Raw genomic sequence first — 18,857 nt, 5'->3', positions numbered from 1 at the left:
GCCAACATGTTATTTTCTGGATTTTTAAAAAAATTATAGCCATCCTAGTGGGTGTGAAGTAGTATCTCATTGTGGTTTGACTTGCATTTTCCTAATGACTATTGATGTTGAGCATCTTTTCATGAGATTGTTAATCATTTGTATGTTTTCTTTGGAGAATTGTCTATTTAAGCGTTTTGCTCATTTTTAAATTATATTATGTTTTTATGGTTGAGTTGAAAGAGTTCATTGTATATTCTGGATACTAGACCCTTATAAGATAGATGATTTGCAAATTTTTTTCCATTCTGTGAGTTGTCTTCGCTCTCTTGATAGTGTCCTTTGATGCAGAAAAGTTTGTAATTGTGGCAAAATCCAATTTATCCGTATTTTCTTTTGTTGCATCTGTTTTTATTGTCATAGCTGAGAAACCATTGCCAAGTCCAAAGTCATGGAAATTTACATGTTCTCTCCTAAAAGTTTTATGGTTTTAGCTCTTAGATTTAGGTCTTTGAGCCATTTTTGAGATAATTTTTTGTATATGGTGTGAGATAAGGGTTCAACATCATTCTTTTACATGTGGATATTCAGTTGTCCCAGCACCATTTGTAGAAAGGATTATCATCACATCCTTTTATCCACAGTATTTCAGTATGTTTCTCTAAAAGACAAGAATTTTTTTTACATAACCACAGTACCATTATCACACTTAAAAAATATTAACCATATTTTCTTAGTATCATCAAATATCTAGTCTATAGATTGTCTCAAAATTGTTAACATCTTTTCAAAGAAGTCAGTATCCAGATAAGTTTCATCCATTGCAGTTTTTTGGTATATATTTTTAAATGTTTTTAAATCTATAGATTTCTCCTCCATCTCTTTTTTTCCTTCTCACAATTTATTTGTTAAAGCAAATGAGTCATTTGCCCTGTGGAGTTTTCTTTTCTAGGTTTTGTTGATTGTATCCCCATGATGTGACATGTTTCTCAGTCCTCTGAATTTTCTGAGTTGGTAGTTGGAACTAGAAGCTTGATCAGATTCATGTTTTGGGGCTTATTTTTTTGCTTTTTGTTTTAGCAAGACTACTCCTTAGGTGATGCTGTCTTATTCTAATCAAGAGGCGTGGCCAAAATGTGATTACGTGCCTAAACCTGTTAGTTTATTGGGGGTTGTGAAATAGTGATAGTCTAATTCCATTATGTCTCTTCATCTAATAGATGGAATGCTTGCTTTTAATGAAGAGAAGCTTTACCTGTTTTATTATTTAATTACCCAGTGGTAAAATTTGCATAAGAAAGGCAGTGTAAATTTTTTTTTTTTTTTTTTTTTGAGGAAGATTAGCCCTGAGCTAACTACTGCCAGTCCTCCTCTTTTTTGCTGGGGAAGCCTGGCCCTGAGCTAACGTCGTGCCCATCTTCCTCTACTTTATACGTGGGATGCCTACCACAGCATGGCATGCCAAGCAGTGCCATGTCTACACCCGGGATCTGAACCAGCAAACCCTGGGCCGCCGAGAAGTGGAACGTGCAAACTTAACCGCTGCGCCACTGGGCCGGCCCCGGCAGTGTAAATTCTTGATTCTTTCCCTTTATTTGCCAGTTCTCAAAATAAGAAGTTAGTTCTTCATTTTCTTCAAACAGTGCCAGTTATATTCTTTTTGAGGAGAGTCTTTGTTAATGTGTTTAGTTAAGCATATCTAATATGTTTCAAGACATTGAAGTTATTGTTCTTGTTGATGTTCAAATTATTTCGTCTTTGGCCAGTGAGAACCTCTTCAAGTTGACTCCTGAGTCCTTTCTAATGTGATCTCTTGGTCTTTGATAGCTTCCTGGTTATCATATATGGTAATTTTATAACTTTTATTGGGTTGGAATGTGATCCATTGTGGCACGCCTCGAATTTCCTTGCAAAAACTCCTGCTAGGTCTCTATACTTCCACTGACACTCTGGAGAGGATGGGAGAGTGTCCCTCCCCTTTGTGGAATCATAAGAAGACAAATCAGAACAAGCATTGGAAACTCATTCATGAAAGTCTTTTCATGAGTTTGTATTGAGTTTCAACTAGGCATACAGACAAAAAGAAACAATTTCTTTTTTTTGTTTTTTGAGTGTCACCTGAGCTAACATCTGTTGCCAATCTTCTTTTTTTTTCTTCTTCTTCTTCTCCCCAAAGGCCCCCAGTACATAGTTGTATATTCTAGTTGTAGGTCCTTCCAGTTGTGGCATGTGGGACATCACCTCAGGGTGGCCTGATGAGCAGAGCCAGGTCTGCGCCCAGGATCCGAACCCGCGAAACCCTGGGCCACCGAAGCGGAGCATATGAACTTAACCACTCGGCCACGGGGCCGGCCCAAAAAGGAAACAATTTCTGCCCAAAGCTTTTGCAGCCTGGTAGGGTATGCTTTAGGCCCTCGTGAGGTGGTGCTGATGTTAGGAATGTGCATTTGGACAAAGCCAAAACCATCAATGTGGTTTCATGCTGGCTCCATTTTAGTTCTGTTTCTAGTGTCAAGTCAGAGATTGATTGCTCGTTATTCTGAATTCTTTTCATATCATTACAAAAAAAATAAGTACCCAATAAAGTGACTTTTTTGAAGACTTTCTGAAGAAGAAGGAGAAAGTATGGAAATGGATGTGTTTTTCTAAACCTAGAAAATGAATGTCAAGCAGATCGATTGCTTTGCCCCTTCTAGTCTCTACTTCTCCATTGAGGAAGGGAGATGTTTATTTTCTGCCTCTTTTATAAAGTTGCTGAGTACTGTAATGAGTTTATATTTATAGGGAACTTGGAGCTTTTTGGATGAAAGGTGCTAAATTAGGGCTTATTGCTTATTGAATTTATTTGATGTGTCCAACCTCCTGGGAACATTTGCTGAAGTTAATTAAAAACAGATAGTCCTCACTCTGACAGCTTATAGTGCCACTTACAAACCAATAACATAAACTGTGTGCACTTCTGTCCTAACGTGGGGCTGCCTAGACAACCATAGCTCTTTCAGACAGGGACCAATCTTACTTTTGTAGGAAAAATGAGTTCGACTGCTGGGTAAAAACACAGAGAAATTCTCAACCACATCTGAATCACTTATCTGCCCTCATTTTTAAAAGTACTTAAAATATGGAGATTTTTCTCAATTTCCCACTATAATTTTCAGGTTGAAAAATTAAAAATAATCTTTCCTTTCTGTCATTTTGGGAAGAAATTAAGATAAAAGTTTTTGTTTTGTATATTGTGGTGTGATCACCTTTTCTTTGCAGAAATGGCATTCCAAAGCAGCCAACTGGAATAACTTATGCTTTCTTAACTCAACCCAGTGGAAGCTGTGAGGTGTAATTATAACAATGGCATGTTTGCTTCCTTTGCCAGTTGGTCATGGAGTTTTGTGGCGCTGGCTCTGTCACTGACCTCATCAAGAACACGAAAGGTAATACGTTGAAGGAGGAGTGGATCGCATACATCTGCAGGGAGATCTTGCGAGTAAGTGACAAGATGGGAATCTTGGGAGGTGTTGACCTTTGTACTAACCTTCCGCTGAAATTCATCAACTTACTGGAAACCTCGTTAAAGCTTTATTCTAACAGTGCTGGTGGTAGTTTGTTGTGGTCTGCTCTAACGGAAGTGAGAGCCATTCCGAATAGGCCGTGTGCACTCTCACTGGGAAGGTTAACACTGGATGATTTCCCTCAACAAGGGATTCATTTCCAATGGTGCTTCCAATTAGAAATCAGATTTTAGATCCTAGAGATAGTGTTCCATTTAGGAAATGGATTTTTTAGAGATATTTTGATCACTCATTTGAATTTTTCATTTATGAAAATTTACAATTAATTTAAAGATTGTGTGACTTTAGCCATGTCAGCATATATAATCTAATTTAACTGATTTTACATTAAAAAAATATTTTTTTTTATAAAATCACTGAAATCAATCAAAATAGCTGGATAAGACTGTGCCTTTTCCCCTGGTTTTGCCCACAAATCCCATAATTGGCAATCTGGACAATAGTGTCATGTTTGCTGAGGTCAGTTCAGGGGGGAGAATGTAGCTGGTCATATTTTGGTTCATTCAGAATAGTTTATCTCTTGCTACTATATTGAGGCTACTGTATGTTCGCTGAGCGTTCTTACTAGATCTGCTTGTCAATCGTTACTTATTTGTAAGCTCTGCTTTCTTAATATAAAGGAACAAAAATTAAAACTGTTTTCACGATGTGTCCAAGATATGCTTTTGAGAGAGGGATTACGTGCTATGGATGGGTGGATAGATGGATGGGAGGAAGGCATTAAAAAAATGATGTTTATTCATTTAATTCAAACCACGTTAGGCAAAAAAACAAATAGAAAATGAAATTTTAGAATGATAACACCTATGATAGCATAAAAAGTCAAATACGTAGAAATAAATTTACATAAACGTAAAAAACTTTTACACTAAAAACTACAAACCATTACTGACACTAGAGGAGACCTTAATAAATGGAGGTATATGCCATTTCACAAATTAGAATACACAAAACTGTAAAAATGTTAGTTGTCCCAAATTTGATCCATGGTTTCATTGTACTCCCTATCAAAATCCCTCTAGGTATATCTGGATATTGACAAATTGATTTTTAAAACATTAATTTGGAAATGCGCAAGGGGCCAGGAATAACCAAGTCAATCTCGAAGAACAAAGTTGAAGTGTTTATGCTGCAAGTTATCTGCACTTACTATAAAGCTGCTAAGTCATTAAGACAGAGTAGTATTGTCACAAGAATAGACAAATGGGCAAGGAAACAGAATTGAGAGTCCAGCACAGACCCACTTCCTGTGGACACCTGATTTATGACAGAGGAGGTGCTGCAGCACAAGGGGAAAGGGAGCTCTTCTCAATAATTAGTGCTTGGCCAGTTGAGTAGTCATGAAAACCTGAAGCTGGACATCTGTTTTGTACCACATTCAAAAACTAATTCCAGCTGGATTATAGATATAAATGTGAAAGATATAAAAAATAAAGCTCTTTAGAGAAAACGCAAGATAATACCTGCATGGCTTGGAGTGGGCAAAAAGATTTCTCAAACAGAACGCAAAACAAAATTGGAGGGGGTATCACGGACCTATGGCTGCTGATCTCTGTCAAATCTGACATTTATCTCCAAATATTGAGGTGCCATTGTGTAAAACTTAATTTGAATTTCTGACTTAGAATTTTACTCCTTCACAGAAAGCATGATGGATTATTTAGTCATCCAGACTACTAAGTGGGTGCCAAGAATCCGTTGGGTCTGCAGGGCTGGCTCTGCCAACACCCTTTCTGCACTGCTGGGTGACCCTGAGGGGATTGGTCGTGGGATCTCCAGGGCTCTAGAAGCAGCAGACTGGTTCACTTCATGAGTGTCTTTCAATTCCTGGTTTTAAAATGTGGGAAAACAGTGATTTCTTCCTTCTTCCAATACATTTTCCCAAATGATACTGGCATTTGAGATAAGATGACTCATTGGAAGGGACATTTAATCACAAGTAGTTTCAGAGATGACACCCTCCATGTATCATATGATCTCATTAAATACAACTTGTGGCTCACTTGTGCCCTGGTATCTGCCTCCAACCATTTTGGTGGTGAAGGAGGGAAAGAGATCTTCAGTCCCTTTTTTAAGGATTCATGGGGTGTTAATATGCTTGGAAAACCATACGTTTTAATCTGCTTGATGCCTGCCTTGAGCCAAACTGACTAGATAAGAAAGGTAATTTTTTAAGACCCAAACCAGTGCTTCAAACTGTCACACAGTTTATGTTTACCGATATTCCTAAACATATGCATGGATCTTTTTGGGCATCCAGATTCTCATGCTGAATTTTTCAACAAGGGAATTTAGATAGTTTTATTTCTTTTTGGGTCAATCACATCTTTCATACCATGGTTTTGCTGTTGTAGAGAAAAATTAAAAGTACAGAGAATCATAAATAATAGAATAACAACACTCGAGTATCCAATATCTTTAATGAACAAGTGTAAGCATAACATAATTTCCTTTAAGCCTCCAATTTTAGATTATTTTCGGTTCGATTATCTGAGAAATATGTGACTACCTCAGAGCAAGTCTGTAGGTTTTAGAACTCATATCATAAAGCAGCCAAAATTAGAGTAATTCATGGAGAAATGGAACAAATCAGATTTGGATGTCACTGAATAATTATTTCATATGATGAACACAAAGTCACAAATACCATAAAGCACTAAAAATGATAGCTATGAATGCCAACAAATGAAATAGAAATTGTTTTCTTTACTGTGAGCCCCAGTGCCTATAGCCAATGGGAAGTCTCTTGGCTGGTCTGAGAATACTTTATTGTGCTTAATTAAAATTGTATAACATAAGGTAACTTTTAACTTTAAAATTTAACTTTTGAATTTACATATTGCTCCCAAGAAAGTGGAGGATTCAGTTGAATCACGTTAGTTTTCTGTAGAGAGACTCTGTAGATGGTCCTCTTACAACCTAGTGAGTATAGGCAATCCTCGCATTCCACAGCACTGTGAACTGAAACTCGTACATGCCAGGATCCTATCATCGTTTGTGTGGGTCCAAGGTACCTGAGATCAGAGCTGATATGCAAGCAGTTCATTTAACACAGCCCCGTGCATTGCAAGGACTGCCTCTGCATTTCAGTTTATATTGATCAATTACCTGCAGTTTAGAGCAGCATGCTGAGCACGTGAAAGATGTGAATGTAATAATGAAAGTGTCTCTGGGTGACTTCACATCTTTTTTGGATCATTAACATCCCAAAGAGTTTATCTGCATCTTGGCTTATGTTCCTAATAACCCTTCTCAACCCTCCATCGCTCCAGGGGCTGAGTCACCTGCACCAGCATAAAGTGATTCATCGAGATATTAAAGGGCAGAATGTCTTGCTGACTGAGAACGCAGAAGTTAAACTAGGTAAGAACAGAATCCAGTGAGCCTGGGAAACCAGGAATTGATAGAATTATTTCAGCAGCTGGTTGGTTTTTTTTTTTTAATGAATGTAAATTTATCACTGTGGATTTGAAGGTTGTACTAAAAATGAAGAGGAAAATGTTTCTTTGTCTATTTCAAAAACATTTTTTAAAAGTATTTTGAGGAGTGAATTGGTATACAGTATAGTAAACAGAACCACGTGCTTAATCAGCATATAGAAATAATTGAGATTTTTTTTTTAGTAAAGACCCTTTACATTAGAAGTGACTGGCCTTGATGGTTTCCTCTATCTTAGTATTTGTTTACATTGTTGCTGCTTTGACAGAACAATGCTGACCCACTTTTTTTAATTGAAAATATCCACAGTTAGACGTTCTTAGGATAATGAATTCCTGCTATATTCCCATATATTTTAAGTTATATTTACATTGATTTCATTATCACGTAGGGCACCTGTACAAAATGGATGCTCAGTATTCTACTGTATATGCCTACCAATTGTCCCACTTCCATTTACCCAGTTATCAGTGAGGGAATCCTTTTCTCTGGTGCCCTCCCACAGTAAGTCTGGGATTGTCCAGATGAAGAAGAGAATCTCCACATGCATTTGCCTGCTTGGTGTATATGAGTAAGAGTATGAATTGACAAATATCCCATAGGATATGCAATTTGTCATCTAGAATAGAATTACTGGCCATATGATTGTTTATTTTCAAAGAGATTTAGGTATCTCCTATGTATATATCCCAAACATTTGCTCTGGCCTTTCTGTTAAAATATATAATTTCCATTTTTCCTTAGTTAGCATTTGGGGTGAGACTTACCTCTCATGAATACCCCCTTTTAAAACAAAAGCATTCATTATGTAGGGAAAGCACTTATGTATGTACTGACTAGATAAGCTGTCCTCAGAATATTCACTCATCTCTAATTAACAGTTACTTGTTGAGAGAATAGTATATGCCAGGCGTTGTACAAGACACTTACGAAGATTATCTCATTTCATCATCATAGCAACTCTATGTCGACCATGCTCATCATGCTCATTTTCTAGATGAGGAAACCAAAGCTCAAAGAGGTTGATCTACCAGCCCTAGGTCTCATCACTAGTAAGTGGCAGAAATGGGATACAAACTTAAGCAGTCTGACTCCAGAAACTTAGCTCTTAACTGCTTCCTTTGTATCCCCTAAATACTACCCTTTATGGCAAGCAAGCTTGCCTTTTATTTAACACCTAGTTTTAGTCCCCGTGAAGCCTTGGTGTAACCAAATATAACACTTTGTGCTGTCCTCATTGGGACACTTGATACACTTGATCCATTTATATATGCAGTTTAGAAATACGCATTCACAATAGCAAAAAGGAAGATGCAACCCAAGTGCCCATTGACAGATGAACGGGTAAAGAAAATGTGGCACCTACATATGATGGAATATTATGCAGCCTTAAAAAGGAAAGAAATTTTGACACATGCTGTAACATGGATTAACCTTGAGGACATTATGCTAAGTGAACTAAGCTAGTCACAAAAAGACAAATGCTATATGATTCACTTATATGAGGTACCTATAGTGGTCAGACTCATAGAAACAGGAAATAGAGCAGTGCTTGCCAGGGGCTGGGGGGATGGGAGAATGGGGAGTTATTGTTTACTGGATACGGAGTTTCAGTTGAGGAAGATGAAAAAGTTCTAGAGGTGGATGGTGGTGATGGTTGCACAATGATGTGAATGTACTTAATGCCACAGAACTGTACGCTTAAAAATGATTAAAATGGTAAATTTTATGTGATGTGCGTTTTACCATAATACAAAATATACATTCATTTTATCGCCATATAAAATTGTAGACTTTATTCATTTGTCTTCTCTTAAATAGTGGACTTTGGGGTCAGTGCCCAGCTTGATCGAACAGTGGGCAGGAGGAATACCTTCATTGGGACTCCCTACTGGATGGCACCAGAAGTTATCGCCTGTGACGAAAACCCGGATGCCACATATGATTTCAAGGTATGACTTCTTCCTTCCTTATTATGTTTCAAAACCATTTCTAACATCTCACCCTGCATCTTGTGGTCAGAGAATTCTCACATGTCTTTGGGCTTACAATTCATGTAATCCAAAGGGAGAACTGGAAAACATTATTTGAATTTGAAATGATAATTCAAGTGAGAATTTTTTTCATCAATTCACCCATCATATCTGATTGCCTATTTGTAAACAATCTTTAAACCATTTTCTATATTTCGAACTTACTCTCGCTTCTTATTAGAAAATAGGTTTCTATTTTGGTTATAGTTGGAGTTTTGGTTATAGGTATAGGTTTGGTTAGATTTTCGGCAAAGTGTATATATTCTGAGAGCTCTTTATGTTAAAATAAACCAAGATATGAATTTGTTGTCTTGGGTCTTCTTTTTCTGATTAAAAATAATCTGACTTACTCATTTCTACATTGCTCAGAGTTTACTTATTGGAGTTTCTTTTCAGTGAGAGAGAGCCAAATTGGATGTTGGTGGCTACTTTATGGTGTTTCTGTGCCTGTCCTGGCGTTTCATAGAACTTGATTTGTGGCTTGTTATTTGTCTCATAAACTGGAAATTTGCCACTAAATTCAAACACTGTTAAGTAGAGAGGTGAGAGCTGCCCCCTTCCCAGGAAGCCCTCCTCTTCCATTCTGCTAGACAGGATTCCAACATAATTTGGGGTTACTGTCCCGTGGATAGCTGCAATGTCAGGTGACACTGTTGTCATGAATTGTCACTGAAAGTTAAGACATTAAAATTGGAAGTAAGTGGGATGTAGGATCTGTGTGTTTGTAGACTGTGCAGTAGAGGGAGAGCCACCCTGTGATCTTTATGTAGACTACAGGACAATGGGGGCAAAACCTGATACCTACCTAGTCTGGTTTCATAGGCGCATGGACTTTCCGCCAAAGGACTTTAGAGATCATCTCCAAGCAGCCTCATCTTCCAGACAAGGACACTGACGCCCGAGGCCTTTGCAAGTGCACACCCAGTTAGTGGTCTTCTCGGAGCTGAGACTTAAACCCACATCTCCCAATCTTTGTTCAGAGCTCTCCCCAATATATTGCCCTGTTCCTCTATGACGTGCTGCTATATCCACCTCCTGTTTACCAACAAAACAGCCTCTGTAGATATATTTGAAGAATTCCTCTTTTGAAGAACATTTTTAGTTCTCAACATGTGGGGTTATTATTGAAATCAGGTCACAAAGATGCAAACATTGCAGTGTCTTTGGGACCCAGTGGCTCAGGACATCGACAAAATTATTTGCCTCTTTGGAGAGACGCAAGCTTGAAGGTCTAAAAACAAAATCTCCTGTAAATGTCCTCTTCTTCCAAAGTTTGTCACTGTGATAACCTGACAACAATCTGTCCGAAAACAGCTGCCAAGTTAAAAATTAATCTCTTGACAAAATAAATGTCATTTATTTAAACTGCTAATGATAAACGCATTTAAATAGTTTATTTTGCAAATCCCTTCAGAGAAGCCACTACAAAATATATGTCCCAGACCAGGTATGTGTATCGTAATTGGCTATAAGCAATTCTTCAAACAATAGTTACACTTGACAAGTGCTCCACCTGGGCTGCAGATATTTTAGATGACTTGATAACATACCAGAGAGAATCAGCGTGTTTCAAATGTTTACCCTTAGCTTAGCCTTTTAAGTATTTTGACTGGCTGTACTGTGTATGGGATTTCTTTTCTGTGACATAAAGTAGACCCCTGTGACTTAGTTTTTTCCGTAGAGTAACTGGAAGAGGACTTCCTTCTGGCAGCCAAAGCTTGGCATTAAACTGATATCTTGGTCCTCTTTCCTCAATTTATGGCTAAGGAATATAGTTGGGGATCAGTGAAAAAGTTTTGAGCCCAATGCATAATTCTAGGTGTGGACAAAGCCCTGGTGGGTGAGTAACCACAGGGCATCATGTTGCACATGGTCATGTCAGATGTACTATAAGATCCATGTGACTATAAAAGTATCCTGAGACGTTAATAAATTGAAGATTAATTTCCATGTTTTTTATTAAAAAATAAAAAATCCTGATGAGAGAATAGGTTCAACTGTATCAGTCATTTAGACCTTAGTGTGACTTAATTTTTACGAGTGTAGGAGGAGGAAGATTGTACAGGAGGAGGAAGAAGTCATGGCAAGAACATGAGCTTCACTGGTCACTTGACATGGGTAAAGAGGGGACATGACAGGGGCCAGCCCTCTGGTGTAGTGGTTAAGTGCGGCGCACTCCACTTCCGCAGCCCGGGTTCACGGGTTCGGATCCTGGGCACAGACCTACACCACTCATCAGCCATGCTGAGGTGGCAAACCACATAGAAAATACAGGAAGATTGGCACAGATGTTAGCTCAGGGCTAATCTTCCTCAAGCGAAAAAAAAAAGGAGCATGGCAAAAGGGCAAATTAGGAAGATCAGGCAGAAAGGAAGGTTTGGGGGTTCTTTGAAGATTCCTTTCAACCAATTCACAGTTTTACTGTGGACCAGAGAAGAATCTATTCTGTAAATATAATCTTTCTACTTCTTTCTTGGCACCAGATCTTACCCTTTTTGCTGCTCGCTATTCTTAGGAATGTGGTCTGTCACTAGGAGAAAACAACAGTACGTTGACTTTCATTCACTCAGCATGTATTTGTTAAGTACTCACTGTGTGTAAGGAATTAACCGTGCCGGATCTGTACGTACAGTTCTCAACACGGAAGGTTCATTTGCAACCCCATTGACGTTCAGAGGTTTGGTCCTGTGTGTTTGGTAGTCCGTGTGACCCAGCTGTATCCTGCCTCAGACCCTGATGTCAACAGTTCAGGCTCTAACGAGCATGAGACACTGCCAGCCTAGAGGGCATGTTTAGAGTAAACCATGACTTGAAGGCCACTGGGCTGTGTTAGATTCCACAAAAGTCCTTCCTTTAATGAAAACAAAATGCAAAAGAGAAGAGTTTAGTTTGGTTTTATTATTTGATTATGTATTATTTAATTTGTCTTGAAAGACTGCTATACATTTTTCCAAAAACGACAGCAATTCAATAAAATAAGGGCCTCTGTAGGAAAGGGCCTCTCTCTGAAGAGCTCATGCTTTTTATTGCAATCTGGTTTCGTCTGATATCTGCCGGGCACAGTAAGTACCAGACTGAAGATCACCCCCATCCCGGAGCAGCGCCAGGCTCCCATCCGCCCGCGTGTGCACGTTACCCTGGAGGCCCTTCCTTTCTTGTTTTCAGAAATTCTGTCAAAACACTTCAAGCAAAAGGAAAGGTTTCTTTTCCCTGATAAGTATGTGGGGCAATAATGAAAGCTTTCTCATTTAATAATAAGCGTTCAAAGATTTGAAATTAATAAAACTGTTCAAAATTCCTAGGCTGTTTAAATTGTTATTTTTAAAAATTTGAATTTCGTTTCAGTTGAGTGGGATTTGTCAAGTGTTTTATAGTCCTGTGGATTTCTTGCTTTAACAGAGCCACTCACTAGGGGAAGTTCCCTGAGGCCACATCCCCATCCGTAGGGCACCGGGTGAATAACGCCGGGAGCAGCTGTCCAGTGGAACACTATGCAGCCATGGCAGCAATGGGCAGCGTGGATGTTGACGTTGCACACATCCCAAGATGGAGTGTTGGTGCTAAGAGCAACTTAGAGTATAGCGCACATAATACAGTCTTATTCTCCTCTACCCCATGGATATGGGGTAGAGGATATGGGGTATGGCATGTGGATGGAGAACTTAAAATTTTTATTTTATATATCTTTCTGTCCTGTCCTTTTTTTAAATCATAAACTGGCCTTGCTTTTATATTAAATTAGTAAAGTAAGAGAAGTACAGTGAAATGCATATCCCCTCAACCCCCAGCCTCCGTCCTCCAGCCGGATCTGTGCTATTGTGTATTATTCACCTAAACTCTGTCCATGAGACTGCACACAGGTGCTGTGGATCCTTTTCAGATGTAGGTGTCTCCTCCAGGGTTGGGATGAATGTTGTGCTCTGGCTGTAGAGCAAGTCCTCGTTTCCCTGTGTTACAGATAATTGGCTTTATTCAGGCAGCACGGAAAGAGCTAGTCTAGCTGAGGCTTAGCTGGGGATGAAATGAGCAGCCTGACTGGTCAGGGAGTCACCAAGATGCGTGCAGGGTGTCCTCTGAGAGGACAGTACGTGGAGTGCAGCCTGAGATTTATACTCTCAAACAAGGCCTGGCCTCTGTCTCCTGAGGTTCAGGTAAAGGTCCTGTCCTATTTGGAAGAAGGGAGGGATGGCACAGAGACCATGTCATTATCACCAGTGGAAAGCTGAAGCTGCTATGCAACGTTTTTCTTGTGGCACCATGTTCATACCCATCTCATAAGGTTCCTTCATCTGACACACCAGCACCTCCTCTAGGCTACAGGCAATCCCCAGGCAAAGAGAATAAGCTATTCTTCTAATGTTTTTCCTTTGGTCAGATAACAAATGTAGATGAACAGAGACTAAAGATTTCTGCCTCAGTTTGTTTTATGTGTGAAATGGGATTATTAATAACGACCTGTTCTGGAGCATCCTCAGTGACCCTGAACTCGCCACCTGGGTTCCATGTATATGTAAGGTAGCATGTAAGTGTTTGACTCAGTGAATAAGAGTCAGGCTTTTGAAGTGGGGCAGGACTGGTTTAAAATGTAGACTTTGCTTCCTGTTTGCTGTATTACCTTAGGGAAGTTATTTAACCTTTCTGAGCTTTATAAAATGAGAATGATAAATTGTATATTACAAGGTTATGTTAGAATAAAGTGAGCCAACATATATAAAGGAATTAATTCAGTGCCTAACACTTGGTAAGTACTCAGTATATGATAGTTAATATTGGTGTTTGTGTGTCACATGAAGGTACTGCTATTTGGGGCCATTTTTGACCTAAAAAAATGTAGCAATATCGTACAATTTAAACCTCATAACTTAAACCCCACACCTCTACTTGTTTGCATATGTGGAGCCAGAATCTGCTTCTCTGTAACTTCTGCCTCTAGATGTAGGTGCTGCCCTTAGGGACCACACAATAAATTCAATTTCCTTTGTCCAGCTAGAACATTTCCAAAAAGAGAATAACAAATAAGTTACACAGTAGAAGACTATTTTCTGGTCTTTGGAAGTTGGTAGAATCCACTGTACCAGCTGTGCCCGTCGTGAAGCTGGTGTTGTCAACTCTCGACTACTTCGCTACCTTCTGCTTTAGGATGCTGCGGGTAGGACTCGGCTAACCCCGTTTCTGCCTGTACATCTGGATTCTTATTACGCTCTGCCAGGAGGGAGAGACTGAAAGGCTGGAGGAGGAAGGACACCCCCTCTTCTCCTTGCTTCCCTTAAGCTTCCTGTTTACGCCTGCATCATCCCAGCGACTTCTTTTAGTACCAGTATATATGTAAGCTCATTGTCACCTTACCTGACTCAGGTTTGCTGGTTGAACTGCCAGCCAATGATAATTGATTCTCAAGGTCTTTCCACACCAATATTTGTGAAATATACGCTATGTGCACTGCAGTGTTATGTACTTTGCATATATTATCTTATTGAATTCTCATATTAAACCTGCAAGATAGGTGTTCTCTTCATGTTCCAAGTGAGGGAATGGGCTCAGAGGAGTTGAGTGGCTTTCCCCAAGGTCATCGAGCTAGTCATGTCAGAGCTGAGAGTCAAACTTAGGTCTGCCTGGCTACACAGCATGGGCTCTTCCTGCCTCTTGGTGCATGCGGGCTCTCTTCCTCTGTCCAGCTGCCTCTCTCTCTTTGTGTGGTTAGTTCGGCCTTCTGAAAGTGTACTTTTCTTTACGTGTTGGGCAGCTCAGTCCCAGAAGGAATGCTCTCTCGTGTTCCGGTTGCCTGTGCCAGCTGGCCCTGCACCAGCCAGAAGTTGTATGCTTGCCTCTGCCTTTTCAGAGGCACTGGAATTTGTCTCTGTTCTTTTTGTAATGCACACAGGACTGGGCTATTAATCATGCCATGGGCCAGGCTGCATAACACCTCTGGAATAACAAATTACCCAGCTCCTGCCAAAATGAGTCACACCATGACCACGAAGGAAACTTATCTCTCCCTGCCTCTCTCCTCATCTTGTCCCTCCCTCTTCCCTTTCTTGTCTCCTGTGATCTGTCTTGCCAGTTGTAACTGGAACATTTTCTCCCGTATTTAAGTTCTGAAGTGTCTTTGGGACTCGCTAATGTATCCAAAGACTTAAACAAGGCCCATCAAGGACATTTATTGCTTTCTATCCTGGGCAGTTAAGCGTAGCTTACAAGCAGCTCTGGGTATATATGGCTAGGAATATAAATGTTCTTTTTGGAAAACAAAGGAACCCCAGCAAAAAAAATGATCCTGGGCTGTGCAAACCTTGTGTGTGTGTTTAGCGACAACTTTGAATACATCTTGAAATATAACAAAGAGAAAGGACAAGAGTTGTCTTCTTTAGTGTTCTATGCAGAGAAATTACTTGGAATCTGAGGGCAGTGGTATTGTGCAGGTGTGTTGTTATCCCCAGTTGAACTGAGCACTTGTAACGTTTATGTGAATAAGTTGACAGGCTCATGAATTAAAGAGTCCCCCCATTGGTCCTAGTGTGGGGTTAGCCCATGCCCGGCCATTTGCTCTAAGGTAGTTTGCACTTTAGGCACGAGGCTAGACCCCCTGGACAGCCCACTCCACGTTGTACGGGTTTCTGTCCAAATGCTGAATAGACCTGGGTGTCCCTCACAGGAGTCTGAGAAGTTCAGTTCTAGGGAATGGCTCAGCACGGATTTCATAGTTCCCTTCCAGTGATATCTCCTTTTCATGTGGCCTTGACGTTGTTTGATAGGAATAGCGAGGCAATTTCACTTTGCTCTCTAATCTGAGTGAGGTGACGGGTGCGAATTTGGAATAATGTACAAATGCAGGATGTATTTAAAATTAAAGGAGGATGAGAGTCTGTATCAGAATTGTGGACCATTGAGCCAAATTTCACGTTATGTTTTCTTACTAATCTACTGAGAGGCTGAAGCAGCGAGCCTCTTTTTGGGGTTCCGTAACCTGGTTTTCCCCATCTCCTGATTTGCCCCCTCTTTTGCAATATTTAGAGACTACTGAGCTGTAGACAGAGTGGGGGAGAAGCATACTGTTAGAGATGGAGATTTCACAGGTAGAGGTGCAGGCATCTAGAAAATTCTAGTAAGAGCATAAAAGTCAGTCTGAGCAGAAGAAAGAAAATAAGAGTATAGGCTCTCTGTTGTTTGTATTAGTCGAATTACAAGATAGAAGATATTGTTCATTCACTCAACAAATATATCAGGCACCTACTACTCTGCCCGGCTCTGTTCTCAGCACTGGGAATACATCAGTAAAGACCACCATGCAAAGGTGGCCCTGCCCTCATCTGATTTGGTTAAACCATATGAAATAGCTGTTTCCGTAGGTTAAAAACTATTGGCGATAAATATGCATTTACTGTATGATCCAGCCATTCCATTCCTAAGTGTTTACTTAAAGGAAATAAAAGCAAACCTCCACACAAAGACTTGTACGTGAGGTTTGTGACAGCTTTATATGTAATAGCCCAAACTGGAAACAGCCCAAATGGCCCTCAACGAGTGAGCGGATCGCAAACCGTGGTGCCTCCATACAGTGGGACGCTACTTGACAATAAAAAGGAATGAGGTATGATACACACTACAACAGGGATGGACCTCAAACACGTTGTGCTAAATGAAAGAAACCGGATGATTTCATTTATATAAACCTTCAGAAGATGCAAACTAACCCACAGTGGCAGAAAGCAGATCAGTGGTTTCCTTGGAATAGGAAGTGGGGCTGGGGACAGAAAGGGCGTGAGGGAGAGACTACAGAGGGGCTAGTGGACCTTTTGGGGGTCATGGATTTGTTTACTGTCTTGATTGTGGTGATGGTTTCACAGGCGTATGCATATGTCCGACCTTATCAAATGGTACGCTTTAAATATACACAGTTTATTGTTTGACAATGATACCTCAATAAAGGTGTTAAAACAGTCAAATGGCAGCAATTTCATGTGGTTCAATCGGTAGATAAATTTCAGTGATGAACTAATTTTTAAAACCTTATATTCATTTTTCGTATGTGTATTGAAAACTCGCCATGTGTCAGGCACCGTGAAAGCTGTTGTCAGTGAGAAGTGAACGAGGCTGTTTGTGCCTTTTACCCCAGTGGGTGAAATCAGTTTGTGAAGAGACAACTGAATGGCTTTCTCCCAGGCAGTTTTGAAGCCATTACCAGGTTTAACCGTATTGTCGTTTGTTGACTGCATTTATGCATGTGTCTGTGCCTTCCTTCTTTTTCAGAGTGACTTGTGGTCTTTGGGAATCACTGCCATCGAGATGGCAGAAGGTGCTCCCCGTAAGTACCTTCCTCTGAGTGACATCTGTTGCTGGTCTGCTCTGCGGGGGCTGGAGGTTCCTTGCCAGGAGCTGCAGTGGCTTCACTTCTGCTGCACCGAGCCCTGCATGGATTCGAGCTGGCGCATTTAGAAAGCAGAGTCATCTGAAATCAACCGGGAATCCATTCATTTCACAGTGGCGTGAGGCTGTTGTATTTCTGGGGTGAAAAAGAAAAAGAAGGGGAGCAAACTTTGGAGAGGTTTGCTTGTTTTACAGATTCAGTGTGTAGCTTATACTTGAACTGCTCTTCACCTCACATAAAACTGGGACCAACCCACAAAGACGGTAAACTCCAACTTAATGAAAATTCAAAGCCGATTTTCAGTGCACAGGTTATGCAAACACTTTTCCTCAGTTGCTCTCATTCCTATGAAAATATGAATGTATACACTTTTATATTTCCCTGCTGTTATTTGAGGCAGAGTAGCCAGGGCTCTGGCCATCTGGAGAACCTCTCAAATTCCTTGAGATCCGGAGTATTGGCACTGCGGAGGGCCCCTCCCAGCCCTGAGGTGGCCCTGGAATGTGCCTCAAAGACTTCCATGCAGGAGGCACAGCTGACCCAGGGCCCGGCTGTGGCAATGGTACCAAGATTGCACCTCCCAAGGGCCACCCCCCATCAGTGAGCGAGCTTGGCAAGGATGTAAGGCAGGCCTTTCGGGAAGTCACAGGGTTCCTGCGTAGGCAGCCTTCACTCAAGTGATCGCCTATGACTTGGCAAATCCCCCTGAGACTGCAGGACAGTCCAGTACGCTTCCGCCTACTTTTCCTCCCTCTCTCCTTCCCTCGGGGTGTGACAACTCTCCCAGTCATCCCTGGCTCCCTCCCTATTTCCTTTCACGCAGGAATTTTCCCAAGTAATACCCTCTCATGTTTAATGCCACCTTGGTGTCTGCTTTTCAGAAGCCCTGGACCAAAACAGGCCCCTTATTTGCATGGCGGGTCATTATGGTCATCTGACTTTTTATCTTCAAGTTACCGCACTCTTCATATTTCTCTCAAGAGCTGGTGGAATTGATCTGTAGCATGATTGATTTGGAGTGTTTGTTGACAAAATTCCCCTCATCCACAATGCTAATAGGCATTTATGAATCAGAAAAATAATAGATTGCAGGCTTAAGTCCATATTATCATTCTTGATGAATAATAAAGGGGGTAAAAATAAACTTCTACCCACAGAATCGTTTTGCTTTTAGGGAGAGTACATTCTTATTCTAGGCACAAAGAAAAAGATACTCCCAGATGTTCGAAAAGTAAACTAGTGAAATATTTTGATTAAAATAAGACCGTATGAGTGCTTTCACTATAAACGATAATGTCATGTTTACAAGTTGAGATATTTTTATAACTTTTTCTGTCAGACTGTGCTCCGGTCTTCCTGGGGCCAGGGAACAAAGCAAAACAGATCGAAAAACAAAAACAAAAAAACCCATCATGAAACCTGAAAGGCCATTCAGGATATTTAGAAATACAGAGAGAAAGGTGTTCTGCTCAGTGC

General features: G+C 40.4%; 1 protein-coding gene across 32 annotated transcripts in view; it reads left to right on the top strand.

Moving 5' to 3' along the window:
- Positions 1 to 18,857, top strand: part of TNIK (TRAF2 and NCK interacting kinase) — a 383,452-nt gene that overhangs the window by 251,200 nt on the left and 113,395 nt on the right. For all 32 annotated transcript variants that reach the window (XM_070242619.1, XM_070242611.1, XM_070242624.1 and 29 more), the window contains 4 exons: positions 3,350 to 3,460; positions 6,818 to 6,908; positions 8,805 to 8,935; positions 17,264 to 17,318. In XM_070242619.1, the coding sequence (XP_070098720.1) occupies positions 3,350 to 3,460; positions 6,818 to 6,908; positions 8,805 to 8,935; positions 17,264 to 17,318 (388 nt within the window). The remainder of the gene's footprint in view (positions 1 to 3,349; positions 3,461 to 6,817; positions 6,909 to 8,804; positions 8,936 to 17,263; positions 17,319 to 18,857) is intronic.

The sequence above is a fragment of the Equus caballus genome, chromosome 19, assembly GCF_041296265.1.
Source record: "Equus caballus isolate H_3958 breed thoroughbred chromosome 19, TB-T2T, whole genome shotgun sequence".
NCBI classification, from domain to species: Eukaryota; Metazoa; Chordata; class Mammalia; order Perissodactyla; family Equidae; genus Equus; species Equus caballus.
The sequence above is the reverse complement of the archived record's forward strand: the minus strand, read 5'-3'. Positions and strand labels throughout refer to the sequence as shown.